At 35.5% G+C, this 25,457-nt stretch overlaps 4 protein-coding genes across 12 annotated transcripts; 2 read left to right on the top strand and 2 right to left on the bottom strand.

The window, feature by feature from the left end:
• The first annotated feature begins 1,640 nt into the window (after nt 1-1,640).
• LOC109020508 (heat shock factor protein HSF30) lies at nt 1,641-4,811 on the top strand. 7 transcript variants are annotated; one of them, XR_004801790.1, is made up of 4 exons: nt 1,642-2,039; nt 2,408-3,335; nt 3,434-3,476; nt 3,578-3,691. XR_004801790.1 is itself a non-coding variant. In XM_019002979.2 (3 exons), the coding sequence occupies exons 1-3, from the start codon at nt 1,740-1,742 to the stop codon at nt 3,694-3,696; spliced, it is 1,203 nt and encodes a 400-aa protein (XP_018858524.1). In that variant the 5' UTR covers nt 1,641-1,739; the 3' UTR covers nt 3,697-4,811. The 7 variants fall into 7 exon arrangements, 3 of the variants coding, with proteins under 3 accessions (XP_018858524.1, XP_018858525.1, XP_018858526.1); XR_004801789.1 differs by having other exon boundaries at nt 3,431-3,476; XM_019002979.2 differs by lacking the exon at nt 3,434-3,476 and having other exon boundaries at nt 1,641-2,039; nt 2,408-3,191; nt 3,578-4,811.
• Nucleotides 4,812-5,498: 687 nt separating this feature from the next.
• LOC109020509 (cytochrome P450 711A1-like) lies at nt 5,499-9,503 on the top strand. Of its 2 annotated transcripts, none has more exons than XM_019002982.2 (5): nt 5,499-6,006; nt 7,124-7,276; nt 7,635-8,418; nt 8,648-8,743; nt 8,862-9,503. In XM_019002982.2, exons 1-5 carry the CDS (start codon nt 5,750-5,752, stop codon nt 9,189-9,191), a joined length of 1,620 nt encoding a protein of 539 aa, XP_018858527.1. In that variant the 5' UTR covers nt 5,499-5,749; the 3' UTR covers nt 9,192-9,503. The 2 variants fall into 2 exon arrangements, with proteins under 2 accessions (XP_018858527.1, XP_018858528.1); XM_019002983.2 differs by having other exon boundaries at nt 5,918-6,006; nt 7,119-7,276.
• A 1,461-nt stretch (nt 9,504-10,964) lies between these two features.
• LOC108979267 (protein IQ-DOMAIN 1-like) lies at nt 10,965-14,249 on the bottom strand. 2 transcript variants are annotated; one of them, XM_035691309.1, is made up of 6 exons: nt 13,804-14,249; nt 13,479-13,724; nt 12,388-12,615; nt 12,142-12,208; nt 12,054-12,100; nt 10,965-11,982 (listed from the first exon to the last, which is right to left on the bottom strand). In XM_035691309.1, exons 1-6 carry the CDS (start codon nt 13,867-13,869, stop codon nt 11,290-11,292), a joined length of 1,347 nt encoding a protein of 448 aa, XP_035547202.1. In that variant the 5' UTR covers nt 13,870-14,249; the 3' UTR covers nt 10,965-11,289. The 2 variants fall into 2 exon arrangements, with proteins under 2 accessions (XP_035547202.1, XP_035547203.1); XM_035691310.1 differs by having other exon boundaries at nt 10,969-11,973.
• A 1,999-nt stretch (nt 14,250-16,248) lies between these two features.
• On the bottom strand, nt 16,249-22,671 carry LOC109007820 (mitochondrial carrier protein CoAc1-like). Its single transcript, XM_035691308.1, has 7 exons — nt 21,784-22,671; nt 20,505-20,590; nt 20,211-20,418; nt 19,434-19,551; nt 19,024-19,208; nt 17,126-17,254; nt 16,249-16,595 (listed from the first exon to the last, which is right to left on the bottom strand). The coding sequence occupies exons 1-7, from the start codon at nt 21,973-21,975 to the stop codon at nt 16,494-16,496; spliced, it is 1,020 nt and encodes a 339-aa protein (XP_035547201.1). The 5' UTR covers nt 21,976-22,671; the 3' UTR covers nt 16,249-16,493.
• Between the last annotated feature and the right edge of the window lie 2,786 nt (nt 22,672-25,457).

Below are 25,457 nucleotides of genomic sequence, written 5' to 3'. Positions count from 1 at the left end.
GCAACTCAATAAGCTGTGCTTGAGGTATTCTGATGTATTCTCTAATAAAAACAATCCAGAACGGAATGTAGTCTAGAATGAATCAAAATTTGACGTGAAGCAGAATGAAGATATATAATGTACTAGGTACTATGTACATCGAAACGAAAAATCTCAACCAAAACGGATCAAAATTCAAAATTATAATTTAATCTATGAAATTATTTAAAATGATTGAAATTAATAAATTAAAATTAAAATGACTCGATAATATTACATTTATCAAAAAATCTAATCCTTGTCTGGGGACGGTTTGATCCATATCATATGATTTTAATGTGGATAAGATGTTTGAACTACACCATTAACTTTGTGTCACGTGTTCCATATCTGTAATTCTCATAGTTGATCAATTCCTTTCCATCATTATCTCCAGTTAGAAAAACACGTTTCCAAAATCACATCAACGAGACTATTTGGTTACTTGATAAATTCATCTAACTCATTTTAAATTAATTATTTATAAATTTTAAAAAATTAAATCCATTTTCAATAAAATTTATAGAATATTATTATTCATAACTCAACTCAACTCAACTCGTTGACCTTGTTTGGAAGTTAGACTGAACTGAGATAAACTCAATTCAATCTAATTTTAAGTTGAATTTAAAATTTAAATACTCAACTCTCAAATCACTAAATTCATTTCAACTCAAAACTTTTTTATACGTAGGACTCACAATCTTTTTCAACTCAACACACTTATTTACACAAAGAACCCACGATATTTTTTAACTTTTCATAAATACATCTAAATTTAACATCTCAACTCATTATTATTTATAAAAAATTTAACTCATTTCAATTTAATTTAATTTAATTTAACATATAAATGGGCCGAGTCTAACCTTTTACTATAAAGACGATGCTACTTCCATCGCTCCAGGAGAGCTATTGTTAATTATAATTTATATTTTTTTTATTATTTTTATTATACTTTTTAATACTTTTAAATATTTTTTTAAAAATATTTATAATATCATCAAGTTAAAAAAACTAAAAAATTCTAACAGCAGCATTTAGCGATAAGAAGTCAGAGCATCATTTTCGTAATTTTAAAACAAAAAATCTACTCAACCTCTTACTATTCACACAACCTCCACACTCCACATTATTTTTAATTTTTATTATTTTTTTCTTTTATTAAATATTTATTATCTGAATAATGAATAAAAAATTTGAAATAATTTAAAAAGAATAAATTCAAAAAAAAATTTAAAAAAAATATTAAAAATTTAAAAAATATGAAGTGTGAAGTGTGGTGGAAGTTGGGTAACAAAGCTCATTGTAAAACCAAGATATCCCAGGGGCATATCCATCCATCCAACGATATTCTTTTCTCTCAGAGACCGAACACCGACGGTTGTAAATTTAATACGTGGCAAACAAAGGGCCCCACAGAACAGTGACACTCTAATCAGTGAACGGCCACAGATTTCAGAAAAGTAGAGAAGTTTCTAGAATCTATGGTAATCTTCCGACCAGTGGCAAGCGACAAAACATCAGAAACTTCTTTCGAACTTCCGAAATAAAAACCGACACCAACAAAATATCTCCATTCCTATCTAGAAGTTTCTGCTCCACCTCCATAAGTAGTCCTTCAACTTCCCCTATCTGCTTCAGAAAACTGCTTCACACACATTCTCAAAGCTTCAGTCTTTACGCATTATTACGTCTTTTATCACTGTAAGGAGGAAGTTATGGAAGGAGTGATGGTTAAGGAGGAAACGGTGACATGTGCTTTGGGATCATCGTCGTCGTCTTCGTCTTCCAGCTTCTCGCCTCAGCCAATGGAGGGGCTGCACGATGTGGGTCCGCCTCCGTTTCTGACCAAGACCTTTGAAATGGTGGAGGACCCTTCGACGGACTCGATTGTATCGTGGAGCAGAGGTCGCAACAGCTTCGTCGTTTGGGACTCCGGCAAGTTCTCCACCACCCTTCTTCCTCGGTACTTTAAGCACAGTAACTTCTCCAGCTTCATTCGCCAACTCAATACATATGTAAGTACCCACTCTCCTAATAATCGGGATCATTCATGCATTCTTTTGTTGATGATTTTGCTGAATTCTATGATTTTGCACGTAGCACGTTATCATTTGAGTAATCTGAAGTTGTTCTGTAGGGTATTACTATTTTGTGTTTGTTTCGATCAATTCGAGTTTTTACTGGGTTTACAAAAGTTGAATGTTTCTTTGCATCAGTAGTAGTCAATCCGTCTTTTGTTCTTTTGGCTGCATGCTGTGATTCTGATCAGATCATTTTCCCTGAAAACGTTTGTCATGTTTACACTTATTCGATTTCCATCGACTATAGGTTAATTAGCTTCGAAGACTCTAAAACATCTCCTTAATGTTAAAATTGGATGCAGGGTTTCAGAAAGGTTGATCCTGATCGATGGGAATTCGCAAATGAAGGGTTTCTAGGAGGGCAGAGGCATTTATTGAAGACCATCAAGCGGAGAAGACATGTCGGCCAAGGTCTACAACAAGAAGGAGGAGGGGGAGGAGGAGCTTGTGTCGAATTGGGAGAATATGGCTTGGAAGGCGATCTTGAAAGATTAAGGAGAGATAGAAGCTGGTTAATGGCGGAGATTCTGAAGTTGAGACAGGAGCAACAGAATTCGAGGGATGAAATCATTTCCATGGAGGATAGGTTGCAAGCCACTGAGAGGAAACAACAACAGATGATGACTTTTCTTGCTAAAGCACTCAGTAACCCGACCTTTATCCAGCAATTTGCTCAGAGAAGAGAATTGGGAGGTGTTGAAATAGGACGAAAGCGGAGGCTGACTGCACGCCCCAGTGCGGAGGATTTGCAAGAAGAAGTGTTTTCTGTGACGGCAGGCAGTGGTCTGGATGTGGACCACACAAGCCAAGAACATGAAGAATTGTCAACAATGGAGTCAGAAATAGAGACGTTTCTCTTATCTTCCTGGGACAATGAATCGAGCAGTGATATCAAGGACCCAATTGCAAGTTCGATACCCGCAAGAAGTGGCGGCAATTTGGATTTTGTTAACGAGACAATATGGGAGGAGCTACTGAATGGCGATATGATTGCTGGAAATGCAGAGGAAGAAGCTGTGGTGGATTATCAATCAGAAATCGATGCAGAAATATTAGAGGATTTGGTTGCACAACCAGCCAACTGGGGTGAGGATTTGCAAGATCTTGTAGATCAAATGGGTGATCTCAGGTCGAAGACACGACCAAACTCATAAATGATATATTGATTGATGTTGTGGTGTTTTATTTGTTGGGTTGGTCTCTGAAACTCCATTCCTATATCTCATTTAGGTATATGATTTTCAAGAAACTTGGTTTGGTCATTTTGTTGCTTTCCATTGTTTAATTTCTGGGTAATTGAGGATGATTTATGGTTTCTCGTGCAGCAGGGATGGTGAGAGTTGCTAAGAGGCCAACATATCCAGCTTTCCTGTATCCTTTATTAAGTTTTGCAAGTATTGTTAAACTCTTCTACTGCACTTGAATTAGTTCACAAATTTGTGATTTGTTGTTTCTTTTTCTGCATTTTACAGGCGGACTGGCCATTGGAAATTTCCAAGGAGGGGTTTCCTTCACTGATTCTCATCTCGAAGATTTAGTTACAGTCTGCAGCTTATATATGAATGATTTGATCCATTACTCCAAACTTTAGTAGTTTACAGTTCTGATTCGTTTGATATCTATGCGTGGCAGACCAAAGATTTCACATTGCAGTCAAAGCGTGCTTGCGCACCGGCACAGCAGAATTAGAATCCGCTGGCTCACTTCCTTGAGAAGGGAGAATGACCTTTGAATAAGCAAGCTAATAACAGAGTTTCATAGATAACGGAGATGTAGATATCAGCTGCTATGTATATAAAGTACTAAGAACTTCTGGTTTAAATTCGTAATATTGCTTTTATAATCATTTATCCTTGTTTTAAATTAACTAATTTTGGTTTCTGAGTATGGCCTGTTGTTGCTGCATTGATGATCATTTCACTCTCTTACAGCCATATGTTTCAGCTCATTGGCTACAATAGCCGCACCTACCTCAATTTGAGTAAGATTTTTCTAGGTAATGGTCAAGCTGCTGCAGGATATGATATTCTTCTTTGCAGCTACTCAGAATGGACAAGCCATGGAAGTTCCAAAGAGAAACAGAGATTCAAGTTTGGGATACCTCTTCTCTTCAACTTCTTTGCAATGAACAGGGAAAATGAGAAGGATGGAGAATAAGTAAAGCCTGGCCTATTTAATTGGCAAATGACACCCCACCATGATAGGATTGTTGTGAATGAATATCTTCTCAAGATATGAGTGGTAGATGGGGATTTTCATAAGTTTTTACACAAAGAAGTCCCGTTTCTGCCATATCATAGGCTGCTAGTTTAAAAAAGCAAGGAGTTTCTTGAAAGTCCTATTACTGTGCTCAGAATGGACATGGAGTCAACAACTTAGAATGGGTATCCATGGCTTTTTCTTGGTGATAGCAACTGTTAAAGAAGATAAGTCCGATGGGGATGATGATAAAGCAGTGTATTGGTCTTTTTTTTAGCCCAATATGAGTTGAATAAGATCGAAAAAATGGAGTCTTGGGAGTTTCTTTGATCTTAGAAAAGTAGGCATATATCAATGTTGGTAAGCACCAAGGCTTGAAATGACCAATTAATCTTAAGATGCAACTATGGTGGTGACTGAATGTTATCTAGGAAAAACACTTTGTTTTTATGCCACTCTTTGGATTTCATTTCTTGTTTATTGATAGTACCAAAAAAAAAAAAAAAATGACTCACTGCTTGAGAATTTTCTTTTGTTGGATTATTACTAGTTATTAAATATGTATATACAAATAAAAAGAACTATTTTATTTCATAGAAAAATAGAAATGAACGAATGCTATTTGTTTAAGAGTTTTTTTATTCATGGTCACTACACATCATATTTTTAAAAAAAAAATTTAAAATTTTATTTTTTTAAAATTTATTTAATTTATTATCTATATATTACATATTAAATAAGAGAAAAAAATAAATATAAAAAAAATAAATAAATATAATACGTGATGAATGAAGATAATGAATATATAGAATTTTTCTTTCTTTAAAAGATCAGGAAACTAATATATACACTTTTACATTTTATTTTCGCATGTATACAATATTTTTTCCTTGTCATTTTTGGTTTAGTTTTAAGTATTTTTTAATCAAATTATATTTTTCTTTAAAAATTAATATTTATAGTTTTAAAATATACAAATCTAACGTACTTTTTAAAAGAAATAGATAAATTTAAAAATTTAAATAAAATAAATTATTTTTTAATAATATAACTTACTTGTATGAAAAAAGAGTCGACTTACAAACTATTTCCAGTATTCTTTTTTTTTTTTTTTTCTTTTTTCTTAGCTAAGTTGGTATCACATATCCAATACAAATTAAAAATATACTGCTTAATTTATAATAATTATAAATCTTTTGAGGTTCATTGAATGAGCACTATTCAAGAGGCCACGACTGAAACACTAGAGGATGCGCATGTTTCCCCAATACAATCATTGGTATTCAGACAAAAGACCAAGTTCTACCCATCCAAGAGGCCGATGGAGACACCCAATCCTCCCCCCACTTCCCTTCCCGCTCGCCTCTCAACCCGGACCCCTCTTTATATAACTCAGCTAAGAGCTTCCTGCAACAGCCAAGAACCTCGCTTTTCTCTCTCAAGAAATGGTTTTTTTGGATGAATACCTTCAAAGATTTGTGGGTTTGGGATGGTTCTGCAGTACAAGTGCTCCTATGGTATCCACCATCTTCACAGTGTTGGCTGTGGCAGTAGTATTTGGGTACTTTTATGGACCTTACTGGGGTGTGAGAAGGGTACCTGGCCCACCGGCCGTGCCTTTTGTAGGGCACCTCCCCTTGCTGGCTAAGTATGGCCCTGATGTCTTCTCAGTCCTTGCAAAACGATACGGTCCTATTTTCAGGTCAGTATAGATATTTGATGCTTAGCATTTTCCTACATATTTTACAGAGTTATTGCTTCAAACCAAAAGACTATTTGGATGGTAAGGTAAGATGGAGTGATTTTCGATTAAAGTTTAAAATTGGATAAAATATTAATAAAATATTATTTTTTAATATTATTATTATTTAAAATTAAAAAAAATAAATTATTTATTATATTTTTAGGTCAGTATAGATATTTGATGTTTAGCATTTTCCTAGATATTTTACAGAGTTCTTACCTTAGACTAAAGAAAAATTATTTTCATTAATAACTATTTACCGTTTCACACTATATTTTATAAAAATACCACATATCGTATAAAAAATATTCTCATATCTTATGAAAAAGTTGAGAGTAATTTTATATATAATTGTAAATTACATAAATACTGCGTAATCGTTTTAAAAAGAGTGAAATTTATTATTAAAAGATTAATTTTTTTATGTGAATCTTATATTTTATTCATTTTTTTAAAGAAATTACGTGGTGGTTACATAATTTACTGTTGTAAATATCTTTTCTCAAAAGATATAGGTGTGGAGTGTGAGAATGAATAATAACTGATACATATCAAATCTCCAGACCAAAAATCTAAGTTTTTTCTGCAAAGATCATGGGGGAAATAAAAAAAAAAGTCGGAAAATTAATATATTTGATGCTTAAACTATCAATTAGTACTGTTTATGACCCGTGTGCTCTCCCGTAAGTTTAGCATTAGTGTTATGTTAATACATAAAAGAACCAAAATATTTTATATTTACTAAATATTATCAATTTTAAGTGACATGGAGTTACTCCTTTCCATTGCTATTTGCTACAATTAGGTGGAATGCTATTTTTGAAATAAAGATTTTTCTCATCATCAGTTACTTTCACTACCTCACATCCTATGAAAATTCACTACCTCACATCTTATGAAAAACACCTCCACAATTATAAAGAAAAAAAAAAAAAAATTGAAGATGTGGAGTGTGAAAGTCAATAGGAGATGATGCATTGCATTACTCGAAAGGTTGCTTTATATAGAAAGACAATATGTTTTCCATCACATTCTGATTTTTCTACCTTTATAATAAATTTTATGTTTAGAGCAGGTTTCACATGGGTAGACAGCCACTGATAATTGTTGCAGATCCGGAGCTTTGTAGGGAGGTAGGAATAAAGAAATTCAAGGACATTCCAAACAGAAGCATACCTTCTCCCATTTCGGCCTCCCCTCTTCATCAGAAAGGACTCTTCTTCACCAGGTACTTCTTGCAGTACTTAATAAAGTTGACAGTGCACGCAGCAAAATAAAAGTATGCTATGATTGTGTAAATCTCACACAACATCTTTGACATTATTCCATAAGGTGAATAACTCTTAATTCAGAATTTCACAGCTGCTGTAAAGTGGTGAATCTTGTATCGGTAATGTCCTCAGTGAGCTTATTAGGCTAAAGTAAAACTGACCCATGCAATGGGGTAGGGAGCACCAGAGCCTAGAGCTGTCTCTGGTTTTCTGAATTGGTAACTTGAATACTCTTGTTTGTATAAACTACAGAGAAGTTCGGAGGCAGCACACCAAAAATGTCATTTAAGATACTGATGGAACTTGAATTTGCAGGGATGCAAGATGGTCAACCATGCGAAACACAATATTATCAGTCTATCAGCCATCACACCTTGCCAGCCTAATACCCAAAATGCAAGCATTTATTGTATCTGCAACTCAAAATCTTCACTCGTTTAAAGAAGAAGATATCACCTTCTCAAACCTTTCCCTCAAGTTGGCCACTGATGTCATTGGACAAGCAGCCTTCGGTGTTGATTTTAGCCTCTGTAAACCGCAGACAATCGGTGATTCAGTTGACATTGTGGAAAACAGGAGTGATGATAAGGAAGTCTCCGACTTTATTAATCAACACATCTACTCCACAACACAACTTAAAATGGACTTGTCTGGCTCATTTTCAATCATACTGGGTCTACTTATCCCCATACTTCAGGAACCATTCAGGCAGATCCTGAAGAGACTACCTGGCACTATGGACTGGAAAGTTGAGCGCACTAATCAGAAACTGAGCGGCCGGCTGAATGAGATTGTGGCAAAGCGAATGAAAGAGAGGGATATAAACTCAAAGGACTTATTGTCACTCATATTGAATGCGAGGGAGTCACAGCCGATTTCAAAGAATGTCTTCACCACAGACTACATTAGTGCAGTTACTTATGAGCACTTGCTTGCTGGATCAGCCACCACAGCCTTCACATTGTCTTCAGTTGTCTACTTAGTTGCCGGACATCCAGAAGTCGAGAAGAAGATGCTTGCAGAGATTGACGGATTTAGTCCACCTGATCAGATGCCAAGTAGTCACGATCTCCAAAACAAATTCCCTTACCTTGAACAGGCAAGGTTCTTAAAACTCTTTTTTGGCAGTCAAGTTTGAAGTCGTATATGCTAACCAAAGAGCAATATTGGCATATTGCTTGTTGTATCCATGTCAGAGTTTTTCTCAATATATCTCACCTGCAGTGAACAAGATTAGTCAATTAGGTCAACTTTCCCTTTCCAACACCTCCCAGATGAGACCTTCCCAACGATTGACTCTTATTGTTCTCTTGATTTTCTAAGTGCAGATCATTAAGGAGGCAATGAGGTATTACACCGTTTCCCCGCTAGTTGCAAGAGAAACATCTAAGGAAGTAGAGATAGGAGGTTATCTTCTCCCGAAGGTATATTTATATATGCTTGAATGTCATACATGGCCTTTATGTATGTCTGCGTACCATGTGTATAGACTGGAACTTTGTACATGTGCTTAATTTAATGAAATTCATATTCTGATAACAGGGGACATGGGTCTGGTTAGCACTCGGAGTTCTAGCAAAAGATCCGAAGAACTTCTCAGAGCCAGAGAAGTTCACACCAGAGAGGTTTGACCCAAACTGTGAAGAAGAGAAACGAAGGCATCCCTATTCTTTCATACCCTTTGGGCTCGGGCCACGATCATGCATCGGCCAGAAATTCTCCCTTCAGGAAATAAAGCTCTCTTTGATTCATTTGTACCGGAAATACCTTTTCCGACGTTCACCCAACATGGAAGAACCACTGGATCTTGAGTATGGCATCATTCTCAACTTCAAGCATGGGGTAAAGCTTAGAGTCATAGAGCGAACGTGAAATTTGTTCAGACATTGCTTAGCAAACTTCAAGCATGGGGTAAAGCTTAGAGTGATGCACCCAATAAGAAAGTTTAGATTGTCTTTGTTCATACGATTGTAACCTCGTATTACCAAAAGATTTATCATGCAGCCATACCATCTACATGAGCTACCTACTTTTATACTGTGACTTCTGCTAAACAAAGATAGGGTATTAATGGAAAGGTCATGTTGTCGACCGGCATTCTATGGCCATGTCTTTGGACAATTCCACACTGTAATGCCCTTCATATTCTAACTGATGTCAAGGTAACCCTAATTTTGAATCCAAGCTACCTGATCGAAAAGACTTGCTTACGTCGGTGGAAATGGTGTATTTCTTTGGTCTCTGGGTTTTTATTCAATTAGGAAAAATCTATTCATATTCCGATCTACTGATCACACGTCACGTGAAACCTACGTGACAAACCGGTCCACCTTCTTCCTCCTCTCTCCCTCCCCGAAATAGATTTTTCTCGTCTCTTGAATTTCGACTTTCCCTCCCCGACACTCCCTCTCGCCTCTCTCTCCTTGAATCAACTCACACATAAATCAACTTCTTTCTCTCTTAAGCCTCTCCCTCCCTGAATCTCGAGATTACCACAACTTCCCTTCAGAAATAAGATGAAATTCACAAGATAAAAAACTCCATTACAAACCCATAAGACTGCAATCATGTCATCTTCAAGTTTCTCATCTCCTTCTAAAGAGAGTAGAACATGAACAAATTCTGGGTTATCAAAGAGCTTGCTCGAGTCAACATGCCGATGCTCATTTATTAGTCTCTTCACAAGCTTTCTGACACGAGGAACAAGTGCTGAGCAGCTTTCGTTGATATGAAAAGGGTCGTAAATGTAGTTGAGCCATGGGAGATAATCAGACCAATTAAAAGCACCTAAGAGCTCAAATCCTTCTCTGACAATCTCTTGCAACTCTCTAGCCTCAGCGCTATTGCATGTTAGATTGTATCTTTTTTCAAGTACGGTGCTCATAATGTTGTCAAGCACCGCAACTTGAAGGTAGTTTCGTAAGAAAATAACACCTTGAAGTGATTGCTCTTTGGCGATGGCACGCAACATGTTGTCACAATCCATCTGGCGTCCAACTTCGTGGGTAGCAATCCTCTTTGATGAAAAGAGGTGGGCTGAAGAGACCCGCCAGTATTCTGTGAGGTTGAACATGGAAGCGAAGGGGATGATGAATGGATGAGTACTGCATGGTGGAGGGGAACTGGGAAGTAAGGGTACTGCATGGCTCAAAGTTTTAAAAAAAAAAAGAAAAAAAAGAGGTAAAAAATCTCAAAATCTATGAGATTGAACGTGGAGGCGAAGGTTCATGGATGCGAGCTGTATTGGGTGTGTGGTTGAGTGTGGAGGTGAAGATTCATGGATGCGAGCTAATGTGGCGGTGGGTCGGTCGTGCCTAGGTTCTTGTCGGCTGTCCCAGACGGTGGCAAACATGAAGAGGCCGCTGGTAGAGGAAGAAGAGGCTGCTGGCGAAGAAAGAACGTGAGCGTAGAGGGGAGGGAAGAAAATTCAAAACGGAGGATTTGGATATAATTTTACACTATTTAAGTTTATCTAAACACTAGTTTAACTCAGAAAATAAACAAATAAAAACACGCTTCGTGTGGTGTATGAAGGAAAGAGAGATGAATACAAGTACTCATTCAATTAAGTTCTACTCAACCACTCAACCAATCTTCCAAAGCCAAATTCTGAAAGTAAACGGCATAATCGATTGTGTTTTTAACTTTTTCCTTCTAAATTCCCATCAACAAAAGCAACAAACTGAAAGCTATTTGCTTAACACATTGATCATCTCTCTAGACTGCCGTCTAAATCAATCAATCTCACCTTAGCAACTAATAGCATAAAAAAGAAGTAATAACTACTTTACAAACAAAGCACCATTTGAAATCAAACCAGGGCTCGTTGGGTGTTTCAATACAAAACAGTTATAGCAGAACGGCTTTTAACTTGAATATACATTCTCAAATAAACAGAATTGCTAGGAACCAACAAGCTGTTGAACTTCTTGAACCAACAGAGACGAATCCCTCTATTTATGGAGGTATGTCAACTTAATCTCAATGAGTGCTTATCTGATCGGCTTGGCAGGTAAAGTGGCTTGGAAAAGTTAATTGAAGAAAGCTCAGAATCAGCACTGCTTTTGGAATCAACAATAGGGAAAGCTGCTGACCTTTCAAGAAATTGGAATTCATCCATGGACTGCCTTTTAACTCTCTCAGATGAATGACTGCATGTTTTCTGCTTTGCCTTAGTTGACTCAGTCAGGTTCATGTAATTTGGCTTACTGTTGCTGCTATCTTCAGTTCTCTCTGAGGTCAATCCAGTGTTGCCAGAAATTGGTGTTGTCGATGTGAAGATTGAAGATGAAGCAGAGCTCTCATCATAACAAAAATCAGAACTCGGGCTTGAAGATGAGCGAGTAACTTGCCCAATATGGGGAGGTTTTCCTGAAATCCTGGTGGTGACATTATTCTTTCTGACTTTCACAGAGCATGGTTTGGAAGATTTCGAATGAGTGACCACATGGGAATCTCCGCAACTCTTTGGAGGTGGAGTTGTCACAGAGGGCTCAGGGTGCGATTGTTCCATCAATCTAGTTTCCCATGGCTTGGCTGCCATCCAACGTTCTAACCAGCTCCATCCCCAGCTGTTCTTGTCAATTTCATGATTTTTGAGAAAGCACATAGAACCACTTGAATGGGAATTCGAATTGGGGTTTGATCTCCATTCCTGACAAAACTTGAATTGACTTGCTCAGGTGGAGAGAATTTTTTTTTTTTTTTTAAATCATTTAGTGTTCATTTTAATACCTTTTGAGCAAGAGAGTATGCAATTGCTCTCTCCCTCCTGATTGCACCTCTTTGAGTCATGCAATTGCTCTCTCCCTCCTGATTGCACCTCTTTGCCTCATTTGTAACTTTGCCTTGACATCTTCCAATGTTCCTTGGCTATCACACCATCCTTCCTGAAATTCATGAGGTTCAAAATTGAGAAATCTTTTAAAGAATGCCTTTCTATGAACATATGGTACAAATCAGTTAATATTTCTTAACCAGTAAAATGAATTTGCAGAAGGATTGATTTCTCTTTAAGATGAAACCAACAGGAAATGGATCAGATACTTGATAGTTTATGGTACGGTACCTCAGCTTGTTTCAGGAGATCAGCCTTGCTGCGGTGCTCATTGAGCATTTCCTGCACAGCTTGTCCCTCTATGGACATTCGGACATGACGAGCCCTAACTCGGGCCTGAACTCGAACCAGGGCCTGCATGCACCTCAGTGTCACTGCAGCTTGCTTCCTCACCTGCCGACCCCGAACTAGAGCTTGAAGCCTCACCACTCCTTTCAAGGCCCTCAAAGCCCTTCTTGCCTGCAAGTTTTACAGAACGCCCACAAAAAGAAAACCATCTTCTAAGTACAAAAAGATTTAGATCGCAATAACATACTGCTGACCCTTTAACATCGTACAAAAGGACTTCAAATGATTAAAACATGCAGCTGAGAATTTTACATCAAGCTGAACAGTCAAACGAATCAAACGATTACTAGTCAAAGTGGTACTTAAGGAGCTGAAGTAAACATAACAAAGAACACTAGACAGGACCACAGTCCGGTTCAGATTTAAGAAATAATGCTGGCTGCTAATTCAGGTTTAGGGTTCATTTTGGGCTCTTAATAGAATAACTTTATGGTGCACATATCATACCATACTGATCTTACAATACAACTTTGTAATAAAAGCTAAAAATACATCGAATTTCCTTCCATTAAAGCTTGAAATCTGTTAGATAACATATGGTCTTAAATTTGTTTTGTGGGAGAGGCAAACCTTTTCTTCATTCCCACTTGCGCTATGATGCATTGTTGAATGTTAGCTTGAAGTTTGGCCAAAAAAAAAAGCTTGAAATCTGTTGTCCCTTTCCTTCTGGGATTTGAACCGAAGACTATATAGTAGTCTAAAATAAAACCTAAATTTAAAACATGAACATATGATACTATATTTCAGCTTCATGGTGCGTCGCTTCAGGTAAACTATTTTCCACTTTTATATATCAAAGGAGTGCAGATATATCAGTTATCCAACCAAAAAACAAAGAAAAAGAAAACCTCCAAGGAATTTTTTGGAACTGAAAGAGTCGAACTCATTGTATTTTCAACATTCTTTTCCTTCCCTACATTTTTTCAGAAACCAAAGGTAGAACGAAGGGGCGAAAAGCAGATAGATCCATTTACCAAGAAGCCGCGAAAAGCAGTTTGGATCCGTATGGCCGCCCATTCTTGCCTTACAGCCCTAAAATCCTTAGGAGGCGCACGAACAAGTGTGGCCACCGCAGCCATAAAAGCATCAGCCACCGGAGGAGAATCAGAACTCTCAGAAGCCGCTTTGTGGTTTCCTTTGAAACCCTTCCACGAAGACACCAAGTCCCCAGAAGAACTCCTCCATAGCTTCCATTTCTTGCTCTTACCACCTCCCTTCTCCTAGAAAGAGAGAAAGTTTCAACCTTTGTGCATCCCAGAAACACATTAGTGTAAAAGAGAAAAGAAAGAAAGAGCTTACATGGTCTTCTTTCTCGGGCTTTTTGAGACCTATGAGAGACTTCACCCATTTCCCCGAAGCACCCATTAGATTTAGTGGAAAGGTCTTTGCTTCAGCAGAACAAGAGTTCAAGAACCTTGTGATCCCCGGGCAAACTGAGCTCCCAAAAGCTCAAAAACTAAAGCTTGCTTAGAAAGAGAAGGTGGTGCAATCAATATGAAGATGGATAGGAGAAAGTGGCTAATGACCATGCAAAATATTAAAAAAAGAAAACAGAAGAGAGAGAAGAAATTGCTGAAGTCAGAATGAAAGAAAGAGCCAGAGATCAGTGGATTTCTCTTTGGGTGCTGGGTTTTGTGGCCAATGAAATGAGTGAAGCAATGAAGGTTTGAATTTCAAAAGGAACCAACGGACAAAAGGGGGCTCATCCCGCTCGAACCAAAGTCTCAGGTGGAGTGTGAATGGCACTTTGGCCTGTGAGATTGCTATAATAATACAGAATTAGATTTATAGATCCCACTGTTTTACCAGTTTAATGGGAAAAAAAGAGTAAAAAACAAAAAGAAAAGAAAATTCATGAAAAGTCACAACCTTTAGAAAAGTACGTGAAAAAAAGGCCAAAAAGCAAAGAGACAAAGGATCTTCCCAAGTCAGTGCGGTTAAAGATCTGTCTGCTGCTGTTTTCCACTTTTCACCTGCTTCATACTACAATATCACGGTCCCGTGATGCCTGTTTTTGAAATCTCTGCCTTTTTTATTCCATGTGGGATCAGTTAAAGTTTGATGCTGTTTGATGTAAAGATTTGTATTTGATGAAAGTCTTTGAAAGAAAGTGATAAGACCTAGAAAAATTTGTATGGATTTAGATGTCATTTGGATTTAAAGATGAGTTGAAATGAATTATGAATAATAATGAGATGAATTATAAATAGTAATAAAATTTGTAAATTAAAATTGTTGAATAATAATGAAACGAGTTGAAATAAACTATAAATACAAACGAAGCCTAGAGATCTTTTAAAAGATATTTCTATTGGAGCTTGAAAAAGTCGAGTATGAAAAAAAACTGTAAATTTTGTGAAATTGTTTTTGTTTTTGTTGATTAGAACTAAAGTATTTTGATGATTATAATTGTGTGTGTAAAGATTGTTAGATCTAAAGTAAGAAAATTTTGAGAAAAATCCTCAAAAATTAATGTGTTTTCAAACATGACACTTTGATTAATGCAAGAGTTTCAAATCTTACTACCCTTTCTAATGGATAATTAAATTTAATGAGAATTTGGTATATTACAAATGTTAAAAAAAAAAAATAGAATTCGCATTACCTTTTTTTTTTAGAATTTTTTTTTTCTATCCTTTAGCCAACGAATACAAATTTATTTATCTTCTACTCCACTCGCCAGCAGTCAGCAAAAAATCCAAAAACAGTTTAAAACATTGAAGAGATTTTTCTTTTTCCTTTTTCTTTTTTTATAAATTTTTTGGTTTGGGAATAGCATTTTTCTACAGTTAAAAACGTGAGATACATGAAACTAGAAAAGAAAGCATCTATTTACAGACACAAACAAGTCGGTCTGTAATAATTAATTAATTTTACCGAGGTATGAACTGGCCTTTACGTTGTTTGTTAGCTGCTGACTTTGAGGTTGGGACATTTTGAGAGACAGCTATGTTGTGGTTTTGTCTGCTTCCTCCCGACTCCAGAAATTAAAGAATGGCTTAGCCTTAATTCAGGTTGGATTACTCTTCAAATTTCAAAGTGACATTTCCTTTTCATTTTTTTTTTTTTTCTTTTGTCTTTCTTCCGCTTCCCCTTTTTGGCATTTTGTCCAATGATACAGCAAGGATGATTTAGATCTGGGATTTGAATTTGTGGACAAAAGTTTCAATTAGAAGGGATGGAATGGAACGTGGATAGATGACATTTGACAAGGATTGATGTTAGAAAATCAAATAAAAGAAGTGTAATGTTACTCTCTCGATTCTCGATTTTATTATCTTTAATTATACCAATTGATGTACATTTTAAGTGAGAGTACAGGAAGTGACTATTGGGTTTGTGTAGTCTGATTTTGTTGGTGTATCAGCCCAAATTGATGACTCGACCCGACAAAAATACGTTATGATTTTTTGACAAATTTTCAATAGCATTATTTACAATTAGAAAAAATATCAGGCAAAAAATTTGTTCAACAAGTCACTCAAGCAAAGCTCGAATAAAGAGTTCACTCAACACTCCGCTCGAATGAATAATGCAGAAAAGTAAAAATTAATATTTTTGCCATGTTACACTATAAATATGAGGGTTCTACGTGTTTTGAATAGTGAGATTTCACTCCAAAGTATATTTGGTATTTTCCAACATAATAAAATTCTCTACAACTCTGTAGACGTAGACACATTATCGAACTACATTAATTTTATATCTTGTGATTGTTTGCTTTTATTTTGTTTGCCGTCATTGGTTTCTCAACAGTGAATAACTAGCTGATAATACTAATAAAAGAAATAGAACAAATAAGTTGATCATCCAATTCCATGATTCTTTTGGTCATAAAGCCAGGAAAAGTGACCTGTTGTAGCCTAGAGAATGAACATCTCGAGCTTCTGTTACAGTGGCAATGAGGACACTTGGTGTAGTCATCTACTATATTGTAAGAAGATTTGGCTAGTCCCTAAATCGCAATAGTCATAAGACCGACGCATTCTTCAGGCAGCAGATATTGCTCGAGTCTTCGATCGAGGTGGAATTTGGAGCCAAAATTTCATCATGTCGTATGCGGTGAAACCAATTGCAACGGAAGGAACAATCTAGGAAGTAGGAACATTGCATAATTTGTGTTAGCAAGACATTATGAATCATGATTCAAGTAAAAAAATAGTTCCGTGAGCAAGGTGACCTTGAACTCTAAGTACGTTTTTATATATATATTTTTTTTATAAACCATACTGCATTCATTAATAACGGATATTACAACTTTGACCTGAAACATACATAACAAGCCAACTACAACATTAATAGCTCTCCAGTATACAACTGTAACTGACATGATCTAGTTCATGCTGTAAAAGTTCAATGAAGGGCAAAAGTTCGTATTGTTGTGGTGTTTTTATGAGAAATGCTTCAGAGTCGTAAATACTCATCTTGCTCACATTATTTTTACTTTATTGCAATCTCAGGAATAATCTTATGTTCTTTAGCTTATAACAAGTATCAAATAACCACTTAGACCAACTGAAGCCCTAGAAAACTTCAATGTAAACCCAATGTCAGGTATATTCAAAAGCACCGATCAGAAATTCAGCTAGAGTAGGTTGATTCAATAATTATAAACAATTACCTTCATGTAGTTAATGCTCAGCCCAGCAAACAACTGTCGCCATCCTTGATTATGAACAATAACAGTAAGACCTTCTAATGTGTTTCTGTATCTGACATTTCCATGTACTGAAGGTTGCAGATTTTCAACCTGTAATAGCATCCCACAAGTATTGTAAAACACCAATCCATGTAATTCCGGTCTCAACTTCATTTAACAACTACAACTGCATCACAATTTCTGTGAATTTCAAATCAATGGGCAGCAACAGCTTTAATGCAAGTTGCTTCTTTGCTTGTTGCTTTTGAGTTCAAGCAAACCCATGCATACAGAGTAAGCTCGAGCTGCATAATTATTAATTTCGAATACTCCACAACGTAACAGGTCAATTTACCAAGTACGTTGTATCTTGTAAGTAAATTATGTACACCCAATGGCACTCTTTTAAGCTGAAACAGGATTGGGCTCATCTCACCATCCCTTAACGACAGTGATGGGTACTAAGATGAACCTAGTCTTAAAGATCCTTCGCAAGTTTCAAATTGGCCAATTACAAGATCAAGAGCCTAGAAGATAAATGAGGCAATGTAAAGATTGGTGCAATCCACTTAGGACGAGTCTAGCAAGAGCCGAATATTCAAAATGGGCTTGAGAGAAGGAGATCTAGTGATCATCCACGTGATACAAGCTATGGAAGAGTGTTTATTATGTTTATGTGATTGAAACCCTTGAACTTGTTTATTTAATTAAATGGGCTTATTTTATTAGTTATAGGAATTAGTTTAGAATAATTGGGTTTGAGGATGCTTGGCTCACATACGTCTTATTTCTTATGAACTAAGATTTTTGGGAAGGCCTTGTATTTTGGCCAAGGGCTTATTTGGAAAGTTATTTTTTACGAATTAGGATTTAAAGAGGTACTGTAGCTGCTGTACTGTAGAGGCACTATTCATCCAATGGTGTTTTTGGAAGAAAATGTTTTATTTTGGCTAGAGTTTTAATTAGGTTTTGGTTTAAATACTCTTGGTAGCCTCATTTTAAAGAGTTTATGAAATTTGATAAATTTATTCATTGTGTGTTGAATTTATTTCTCTTGTTCTTGATTGAACTTTTGAACTTATTAAACGTAAATCACAACCTTTGTGGCGTTCATCTTTATAATCTGAGTTCTTGAGACAGGTTTTTCAACGGATCTAGATTTTAATATAATTTAGGTTCTTGAAACGAATTCTCAATGGGTTTAAGTTCTCCATTCATTGACTTGATTTTGGTTTTTTTGGGTGAGTGTTCAAATTGATTGTGGATTCAAGGGATTCCATTCCCACGGTTTCATATCATTTGACAGTAATATAAATGAGAAAGTCCCGGTCTAGTAGCCCAAGCTCTTAATCTACCAAGAATGTTTCAGATTTGAAACTTATGGCATGGATTGAAATCAGTCCACTACCACTTAAATGAATTGGAAAACCTAAACTAAACTAGTCCATTACTACTTTGTCACCAGTGAACTTCTATGTGAGTTGCGTACCATCCACTCTGGTCAGTCACAATGAAAACAATTTTGATTGTGAATAATATGACCCAATGCATTTAATTAACATGTCAATTCTAGGTGCCTACCCAAGCTTTGATATGTTGCTTACAATCTAATCAAGATGTAGCTAATGCAATAATTTAAACCCAGAGCGAGGGAGCTATTAACCAGCATCCTTGGCAAGTTCATTACTGAAAAAACTTGAGCCTTACGATGGATATAAATTTTCTCACCAGCCTAAGGCAACCCTAAATGAGCAGTAAGGTAGCCAGTACGAAAAATATACTAGGATTTTAGAACCAGAAAAAATAAATAAATAAAAATAAAAAATAAAAATCTCTACTCTGCTGCTAGTCAGTATAGCGATCGTAATGGGGAGCAATACCTGCATCTGTCTCCTAACAACATCTAGTGGGTATGTGAAGGTCTGCCCGAATAAACCAGCTAGAGCTCCACAAGAAAGACGCATCACAATGGACTTTTGATGCTCTTCGGGAACATGCCTCTTGAGTTCCTCGTATATGTAGAACTTTAACCCAGCATAAGGAAGGATTCCAGTGAGTGTTGGGCCTGCTTAAACAAAGGAAACTTGAAATGAATATTAGTGCACTCAATTTGTTTTGATAAGTTAGTGCGCTCAATATATGGTAGCACATACGGGAAGAGGAACCCCCTCCCCCTCCCCCCCAAAAAAAAAAAACCCAAAAAAAAAATGAAACAACTAGGTGCCTTTATTAAAACATCAAAACATCTGATGCCGTGCAAATAGCAATAAGATTGAGAGCCCATACATACCTACACCTCGATAAAGTGCACGCATTCCTCCCTCCTTGTACACGCTTCTGAGTACATCTCTTAGGCCATTATATGCAGGTTGAGCATGATTACTCTTCATACCATAAGAGTCAACAACCTACAAAATCATGAAGTAAATAGGAAGATAAGGTATCATGCAATGAAAAAATTTTAACCAAGCAAAAATCACCCAGAAGAGGAAAAGGAGTAGTAAAACCAGCACGAAGTTCCTTGATAGCTTAATCTTACATGGATCATTAATAATGGTTTGGACTTCAAGCAATGAGTTTCTAAGGCATCTAAAGTAGATACTGCTCAGAAAGGACAACATGATAGGTTAGATTCTGTTCAACAACCATCCCGATTCCCATTCAATTGAATCGGTATGCCCTGGTCCTTCTGAAGCATTTTACAAGGGGGGGAGGCCAGAACTTCAAGATTGGAGGGGGGCAAAACCAATGGGTGATGGTTCAAACAGCTTAAGGATTGGAGAAGGGATATGAAAAATGTGTATTTGGGGAGCACCTATATAATTTATCTGAAATTACCTTAAAAATTCAGTGTAAAACGAAAAATTATTATGAAGCTCCTAGGGGCCAAGGAATCATATATGTAGGTCCTCCCCCTAATTAACAAAAATTTTGGAATGTTTTGGTGGTAGAAGGATCAATAATTAGTAAGTAATTTTTTTGAAGTCAGTAAGTACAACTAAGCCAACACCATAAATACTCCTCCTTAGAGAAGACAAAATGTTTCATTACTATGCAAGATAAATACCTGATAAGCAAGTTTGGTACGAGCCAGATCTAAAGGATATGTGCATAAAACTGCTGTTCCTCCAGCTGCAGCACCAGCTAAAAGATCAATAAGGGGCCCTGATCCTAATGCATAATAGTTGTTCAAGATCAAACATCGATACTGCTCATACGCCATGAAATGTAAGGCTGCGTAAGGAACAATCCGAATAACACTAGCTCCATTTCCTCTAAAACACCAACAAACATAAGTTAAAATAAATTAAAGGGGAGCATAGACATAATAAATGATTGAATTTAATGTGTAAAAGCTTACTTGTAGAATCCTTTAACACCTTCGTGCTTCAGTAACTTCTTCAAAGATTGGAACACCCCAAGAGAATGGAACCCTCCCGTTCTTGTCTGGAGAAATCCACATAGATACAAAAATAGAAAATGAGGGTGAATAAAAAAATATATATGGTAAACATATATCCAGAAATGGATATGATTTTAATATGTATATCCAGAATGGATATGTAAAGTAAGTATTAATAAAAAGTAGAAGTATGTATGCAACAGTCCTGAAGCATCATACTTAATATTTTAGACAATGAACAAAAAGGGCCATCAAATGCAGCAAATATTTTTTTGAGGATGGCAAACTTAGGCCTTGTTTGGATGTTGAGATGAAAAGAAAAATTTGTGAATAGTAGTGAAATGGTTTGAGTTAAGATGTTTTATGTGATTTTGGAAAAGGAGAGAGAAAAAAGTTCAATAAAAATATTATATAGTTAGAATATTGTTAGAATATTATTTTTGTTTTGAAATTTGAAAAAGTTGAATTTTTTTCTTTTGTGTTTTGTTTGGAAGTTTGGAAAAGTTATAATGATTAGGTAATGATGAGATGAAAAAGTTGAAGATTTGAAATTGAAAAATATTTGTATTTGAGTGAGGTTTATGAGATGAGATTTCTTGCCCTTTCAGCCAAGCAGGCCTTCCCAAATACCAGGTGAACTATAACAAAATCCAAATGAAACCCCAAGAATGAGTAGATCCTATGCTGCTCATGAGAGTCAATACGACAAATGCCAAACCACAAACAAGCTTTTTATATTATTCAAATAATTATACATATGCACCATTTCTTTCTTATATTATTTGCACACACCAATTCTTTGCATATGTCCCTTATACTTGGGCATTTGCCTATTTTTATGATCAATAAAATTTTGTTTACCGATAAAAGAAAAAGTATATTCTTCATATGACTCATTCTTTCAAAATTATTCCACTTCCTAATAACTTCAGAACCTCATATAACTATATACTTAAATCCTCTCCAAAACCACTTAAAAACTCTATCCAGAATGCTAATGTGGAAACCCGACTCATGGCATAGCCTAAGTTGCATTCTCTAAACTTGTTTTTTTCCTTTCCATCTAAGAATGATCCTTTAGAACATAATTCCATCAGATTACATAAGCCTATTGTTACAAAGTAAAGCATATCTATAAGAACCAGAAAATAATCTCGAGGTCATTATGTCCAATTAAATTAGAAATAATGAAAAAACAAGGGCTTAGAAGAAGGGGAAATTTTTACTAATGCTTCACCTGCAAGAGTATTTTGATCCGTTCCAGGGGTGCAACAGCAGTTTTAGCGAATGCTCCCGCTGCGCCTCCAGCAATCAGCTCCTTAACATAAACAGGCATACTGTCAAGATATGAAATCTCTTTCCGAGCCGATGAACCATCGACAAGCCCTGCGACATTTGATGATAACGTGGAACCTTGCGAAGAACCCATCTTAAATCACTTAAAACCAATTGACTAACAGCCTTTGTAGATTCGACAAGTTCTTATCAGCCACCCTGCAGCTTAAAGAACTCCTTATCCCATCTATCTCTAGGAATACAAAAGGAAAAGGCTTTCTGTTCGAAGGGCAGATAAAGTGGCCTGAGAACACCCAGAAACCAAGCGGGCAGGTTCGCAAGCCAATCTTCCTCTTCAATGACGGCAAGATACATTAACAATGCACAGAGCAACTCGCTTAGGTAGATCAAATATCCAAAAGCCCACCTTCAATTATAACAAAGCTCCACAAACACCATTACCCACTTTAAATTGATCAATACCAACCGATTTTCTACAGAAAAACGAAAACTGATATTTCGATCAACACCCGCTTGAGAACAACCAATCTAAAGAATACCCACTTGAATTAAATACCAAAGGATCAATCCCCACTTGTAACCAATCAAAAATTATCGATGACTAGGATTGGTAAAGGACGAGAGCGATCGATAATGTCAAGAAAACCCACCAGGAGGAAATTCTTAGGTAGGAGGAGAACAGGTCTGTATAAATATACCTTATAGAAACTTGGAGAAAAAACAAGTACCCGTTCTCCTTCGCCGCCCGAAGGAGGAGGTTTCCTTGAGCTTCCTCAACGAATGGCGTTGTAAACTTGTACTCGTCCTCTGTTTCTGTTTCGGTTTCATCGACCTGAAACGCGCCTATTTTTTCGAATTTAAAGTCTTTTCTGTTTTTCATCCCTTAGGAGACGTTTTACGGTACAGCACTGGTGCAGCTACTTCAGTAGACCGTCAATGAAAGACCATCGATCATCTTGACTCGTGGCATTCGTACGAAACTTAAACCATACAATTTAAATAATATAAATTATTTTTTTGAAAAAATAGAAAATATAAAACTTAGAAATAATATGAAAAATAAAATAAAATAAAGATTGTCTACTCATGGCCTTTATAAGCCACGTAAACCATCCAATTTAGATATTTGAGATCTCTTTTTTTCTTTTTAAGTTTTTTTCATTTTTAAATATGTTTAATTTTGTTGTTTTTTTAGGATTATTTTATGTTGTTTTTTTTTGGGGATTATATATAAAATTTATCATATATATATATATATATATATATATATACTAGCGGTGACTAACGTGCAAAGCACGTTTGCCATGTCCGCTTAATTGAGAAAATAAATAAATAATAATTTTTAATATTAAAATAATTTAATATATATGAATAAAATTATTATTTATTTATATTCATCATTTATTATGGAATTTAGATTATATTCAGTAATTTATTAAATTATATTCATCATCTATTAAAAATATTCAGTAAAACTTTATCATTTATTTAATGATGAAAAAATAATATTTTATAAATTAAAATTGATTTTAAGTGTATGATATAATATTATTCTCTTAAAAATATTCAGTAAAATTTTATCTTTTACTTAATGATGAAAAATTAATATTTTATAAATTAAAGTTAATTTTAAGTGTATGGTAAAATATTTATATTTTAGTTATTTGTTTTATGTTAGTTTAAATCAATATTTAAACTTCTATCGTTAGATTAAATCTGAAGAATAAAGATGAAGGGTTGTAATTTAAAACCTAAAAACTAACATTTTCCCCACGCACGTTTGTCTAATTTCTTAAAAATATTTAATAAAATTTTATTATTTTTTTAATTTATTTCAATATTTTTAATTAAATTAATATTTATGTATATTTTAATCAGTATTTTAATTTTTTATTGTTAAATCATTTTGAAGATCCCAAAATGAAAGAAGTGAATAAATTCCTATAATGATGAAAAATTAATATTTTATAAATTAAAGTTAATTTTAAGTGTATGGTAAAATATTTATATTTTAGTTATTTGTTTTATGTTAGTTTAAATCAATATTTAAATTTCTATCGTTAGATTAAATCTGAAGAATAAAGATGAAGGGTTGTAATTTAAAACCTAAAAACTAACATTTTCCCGTGCACGTTTGTCTAATTTAATTAATTAAGAATATTATCATATTTAAATTATGTTAAAATTTTAATTATTTACATAATTTTAATGTCTTAAAAATATTTAGTAAAATTTTATTATTGTTTACATTTTATTATTTAGTAAATTAGTTTAAATTAATGTTTAAATTTCTATTGTTAGATCAAATCTAAAAATTTAAAATGAAGAATTGAAATTAATTTCTTAAAAATATTTAATAAAATTTTATTATTTATTTAATTTATTTCAATATTTTTAATTAAATTAATATTTATGTATATTTTAATCAGTATTTTAATTTTTTATTGTTAAATCATTTTGAAGATCCCAAAATGAAAGAAGTGAATAAATTCCTATATATTTTCTTTTCTCCCACACTTTTCCCTCCCCTCTCTCTCTCCTCCCTCGGCTCACGCGTACGCGGTACGCTGCCTCTCCTCCCAGCCGAATCTTCGGCTGCCCAGCCCGACGCCGCCGTGCGTCGGTGAGCCTCACCGCCTCTTCCACCGGCACCACCTCACTCCGGCGAGTCTTCCCACACCGGTCTCCCTCTCTCATGCTCTCTCTTCCTCTCTCTCGGCTGTGCACAGCGCGAATGGGTTTGATACTGCTGCGCCGCCGTACGCCATCGTCCGGCGCCACCACCTCCATGGTAGTCTCGTCTCCCACCGGCCATCCCCCTCCAGCGAGCTCGGCCTCCATCTCCGTGCCGTTTGCTCCCACGAACGCCCATATCCTCCGGCCTCACGGACGCCCATATCTCCTTGTGGTATTTTTGTTTTGTCTCTGTGGTTTTCGTTCGAGGATGCAGAGAGGGGCGAGATTTGCGGTTTTGTGATTTTGCTTTGTGGTGATTTTGTTAATTTGTGGTATTTTTGTGAAGATTTTACGATGATTTTATGATTTTACCGTGTATTTTTGTGATGATTTTACGAAGGATTTGCTGTGGTTTTGCTTCGGTTTGTGATTTGTGATTTGTGATGTGACGAGATTTGTGATTTTCCCGTGTGATTTTGCGATTTTCCCGTGTGATTTTGCGATTTTGCCGTGTGAGAGAGGACGCGGTCTTGCGATTTTGCCGTGTGAGAGAGGACGCGGTTTTGCGGTTTTGGACGGCACTATTCACTCCTGTTCATCTTTATACACGCTTTTAAGATAAAGGAGATATATATATATAATCGCAAATCTTTATAATAGATAGAGTTGACTTGATTTTCAAAGGATATCATTCAATCTTACTTAACAATTCAAGTTTTTATTTATCTTCTTCTCTTTTTTTATATTGAGAAATGATTTGTACAAGTTCCAAATAGATAAGCCTCATATAAATTTGAGCAATGCTACTCATAAGCCTCACATCTTACACACTCATTTAAAAACATATCATTTTACATTTTTATCCTATTTTACTTACAAACATGTCTGAATCATTTTCATTACGTGGGTAAAAAAATAAAATAACATGTTTTTAAATGG

This window comes from Juglans regia, chromosome 6, assembly GCF_001411555.2.
Source record: "Juglans regia cultivar Chandler chromosome 6, Walnut 2.0, whole genome shotgun sequence".
Taxonomy (NCBI): domain Eukaryota; kingdom Viridiplantae; phylum Streptophyta; class Magnoliopsida; order Fagales; family Juglandaceae; genus Juglans; species Juglans regia.
This window is presented reverse-complemented; position numbering and strand designations above follow the sequence as displayed.

What these genes read in the sequence shown, in the direction of transcription:
- LOC109007820 (XM_035691308.1), bottom strand. Translation starts at nt 21,975, where the DNA reads ATGGGTTCTTCGCAAGGTTCCACGTTATCATCAAATGTCGCAGGGCTT. An exon ending in TTGTTAGGAGACAGATGCAG is followed by an intron (nt 17,255 to 19,023) that starts GTATTGCTCCCC and finishes ATGCTATTACAG; the next exon opens with GTTGAAAATCTGCAACCTTC. An exon ending in TGAGCATTAACTACATGAAG is followed by an intron (nt 16,596 to 17,125) that starts GTAATTGTTTAT and finishes CCTACTTCCTAG; the next exon opens with ATTGTTCCTTCCGTTGCAAT.
- LOC109020509 (XM_019002982.2), top strand. Translation starts at nt 5,750, where the DNA reads ATGGTTTTTTTGGATGAATACCTTCAAAGATTTGTGGGTTTGGGATGG. An exon ending in CGATACGGTCCTATTTTCAG is followed by an intron (nt 6,007 to 7,123) that starts GTCAGTATAGAT and finishes TGTTTAGAGCAG; the next exon opens with GTTTCACATGGGTAGACAGC. An exon ending in AATTCCCTTACCTTGAACAG is followed by an intron (nt 8,419 to 8,647) that starts GCAAGGTTCTTA and finishes TTCTAAGTGCAG; the next exon opens with ATCATTAAGGAGGCAATGAG.
- LOC109020508 (XM_019002979.2), top strand. Translation starts at nt 1,740, where the DNA reads ATGGAAGGAGTGATGGTTAAGGAGGAAACGGTGACATGTGCTTTGGGA. An exon ending in TTCGCCAACTCAATACATAT is followed by an intron (nt 2,040 to 2,407) that starts GTAAGTACCCAC and finishes AATTGGATGCAG; the next exon opens with GGTTTCAGAAAGGTTGATCC. An exon ending in TGCACAACCAGCCAACTGGG is followed by an intron (nt 3,192 to 3,577) that starts GTGAGGATTTGC and finishes TGCATTTTACAG; the next exon opens with GCGGACTGGCCATTGGAAAT.
- LOC108979267 (XM_035691309.1), bottom strand. Translation starts at nt 13,869, where the DNA reads ATGGGTGCTTCGGGGAAATGGGTGAAGTCTCTCATAGGTCTCAAAAAG. An exon ending in AGCCCGAGAAAGAAGACCAT is followed by an intron (nt 13,725 to 13,803) that starts GTAAGCTCTTTC and finishes CTCTCTTTCTAG; the next exon opens with GAGAAGGGAGGTGGTAAGAG. An exon ending in CATACTCTCTTGCTCAAAAG is followed by an intron (nt 11,983 to 12,053) that starts GTATTAAAATGA and finishes AGTCAATTCAAG; the next exon opens with TTTTGTCAGGAATGGAGATC.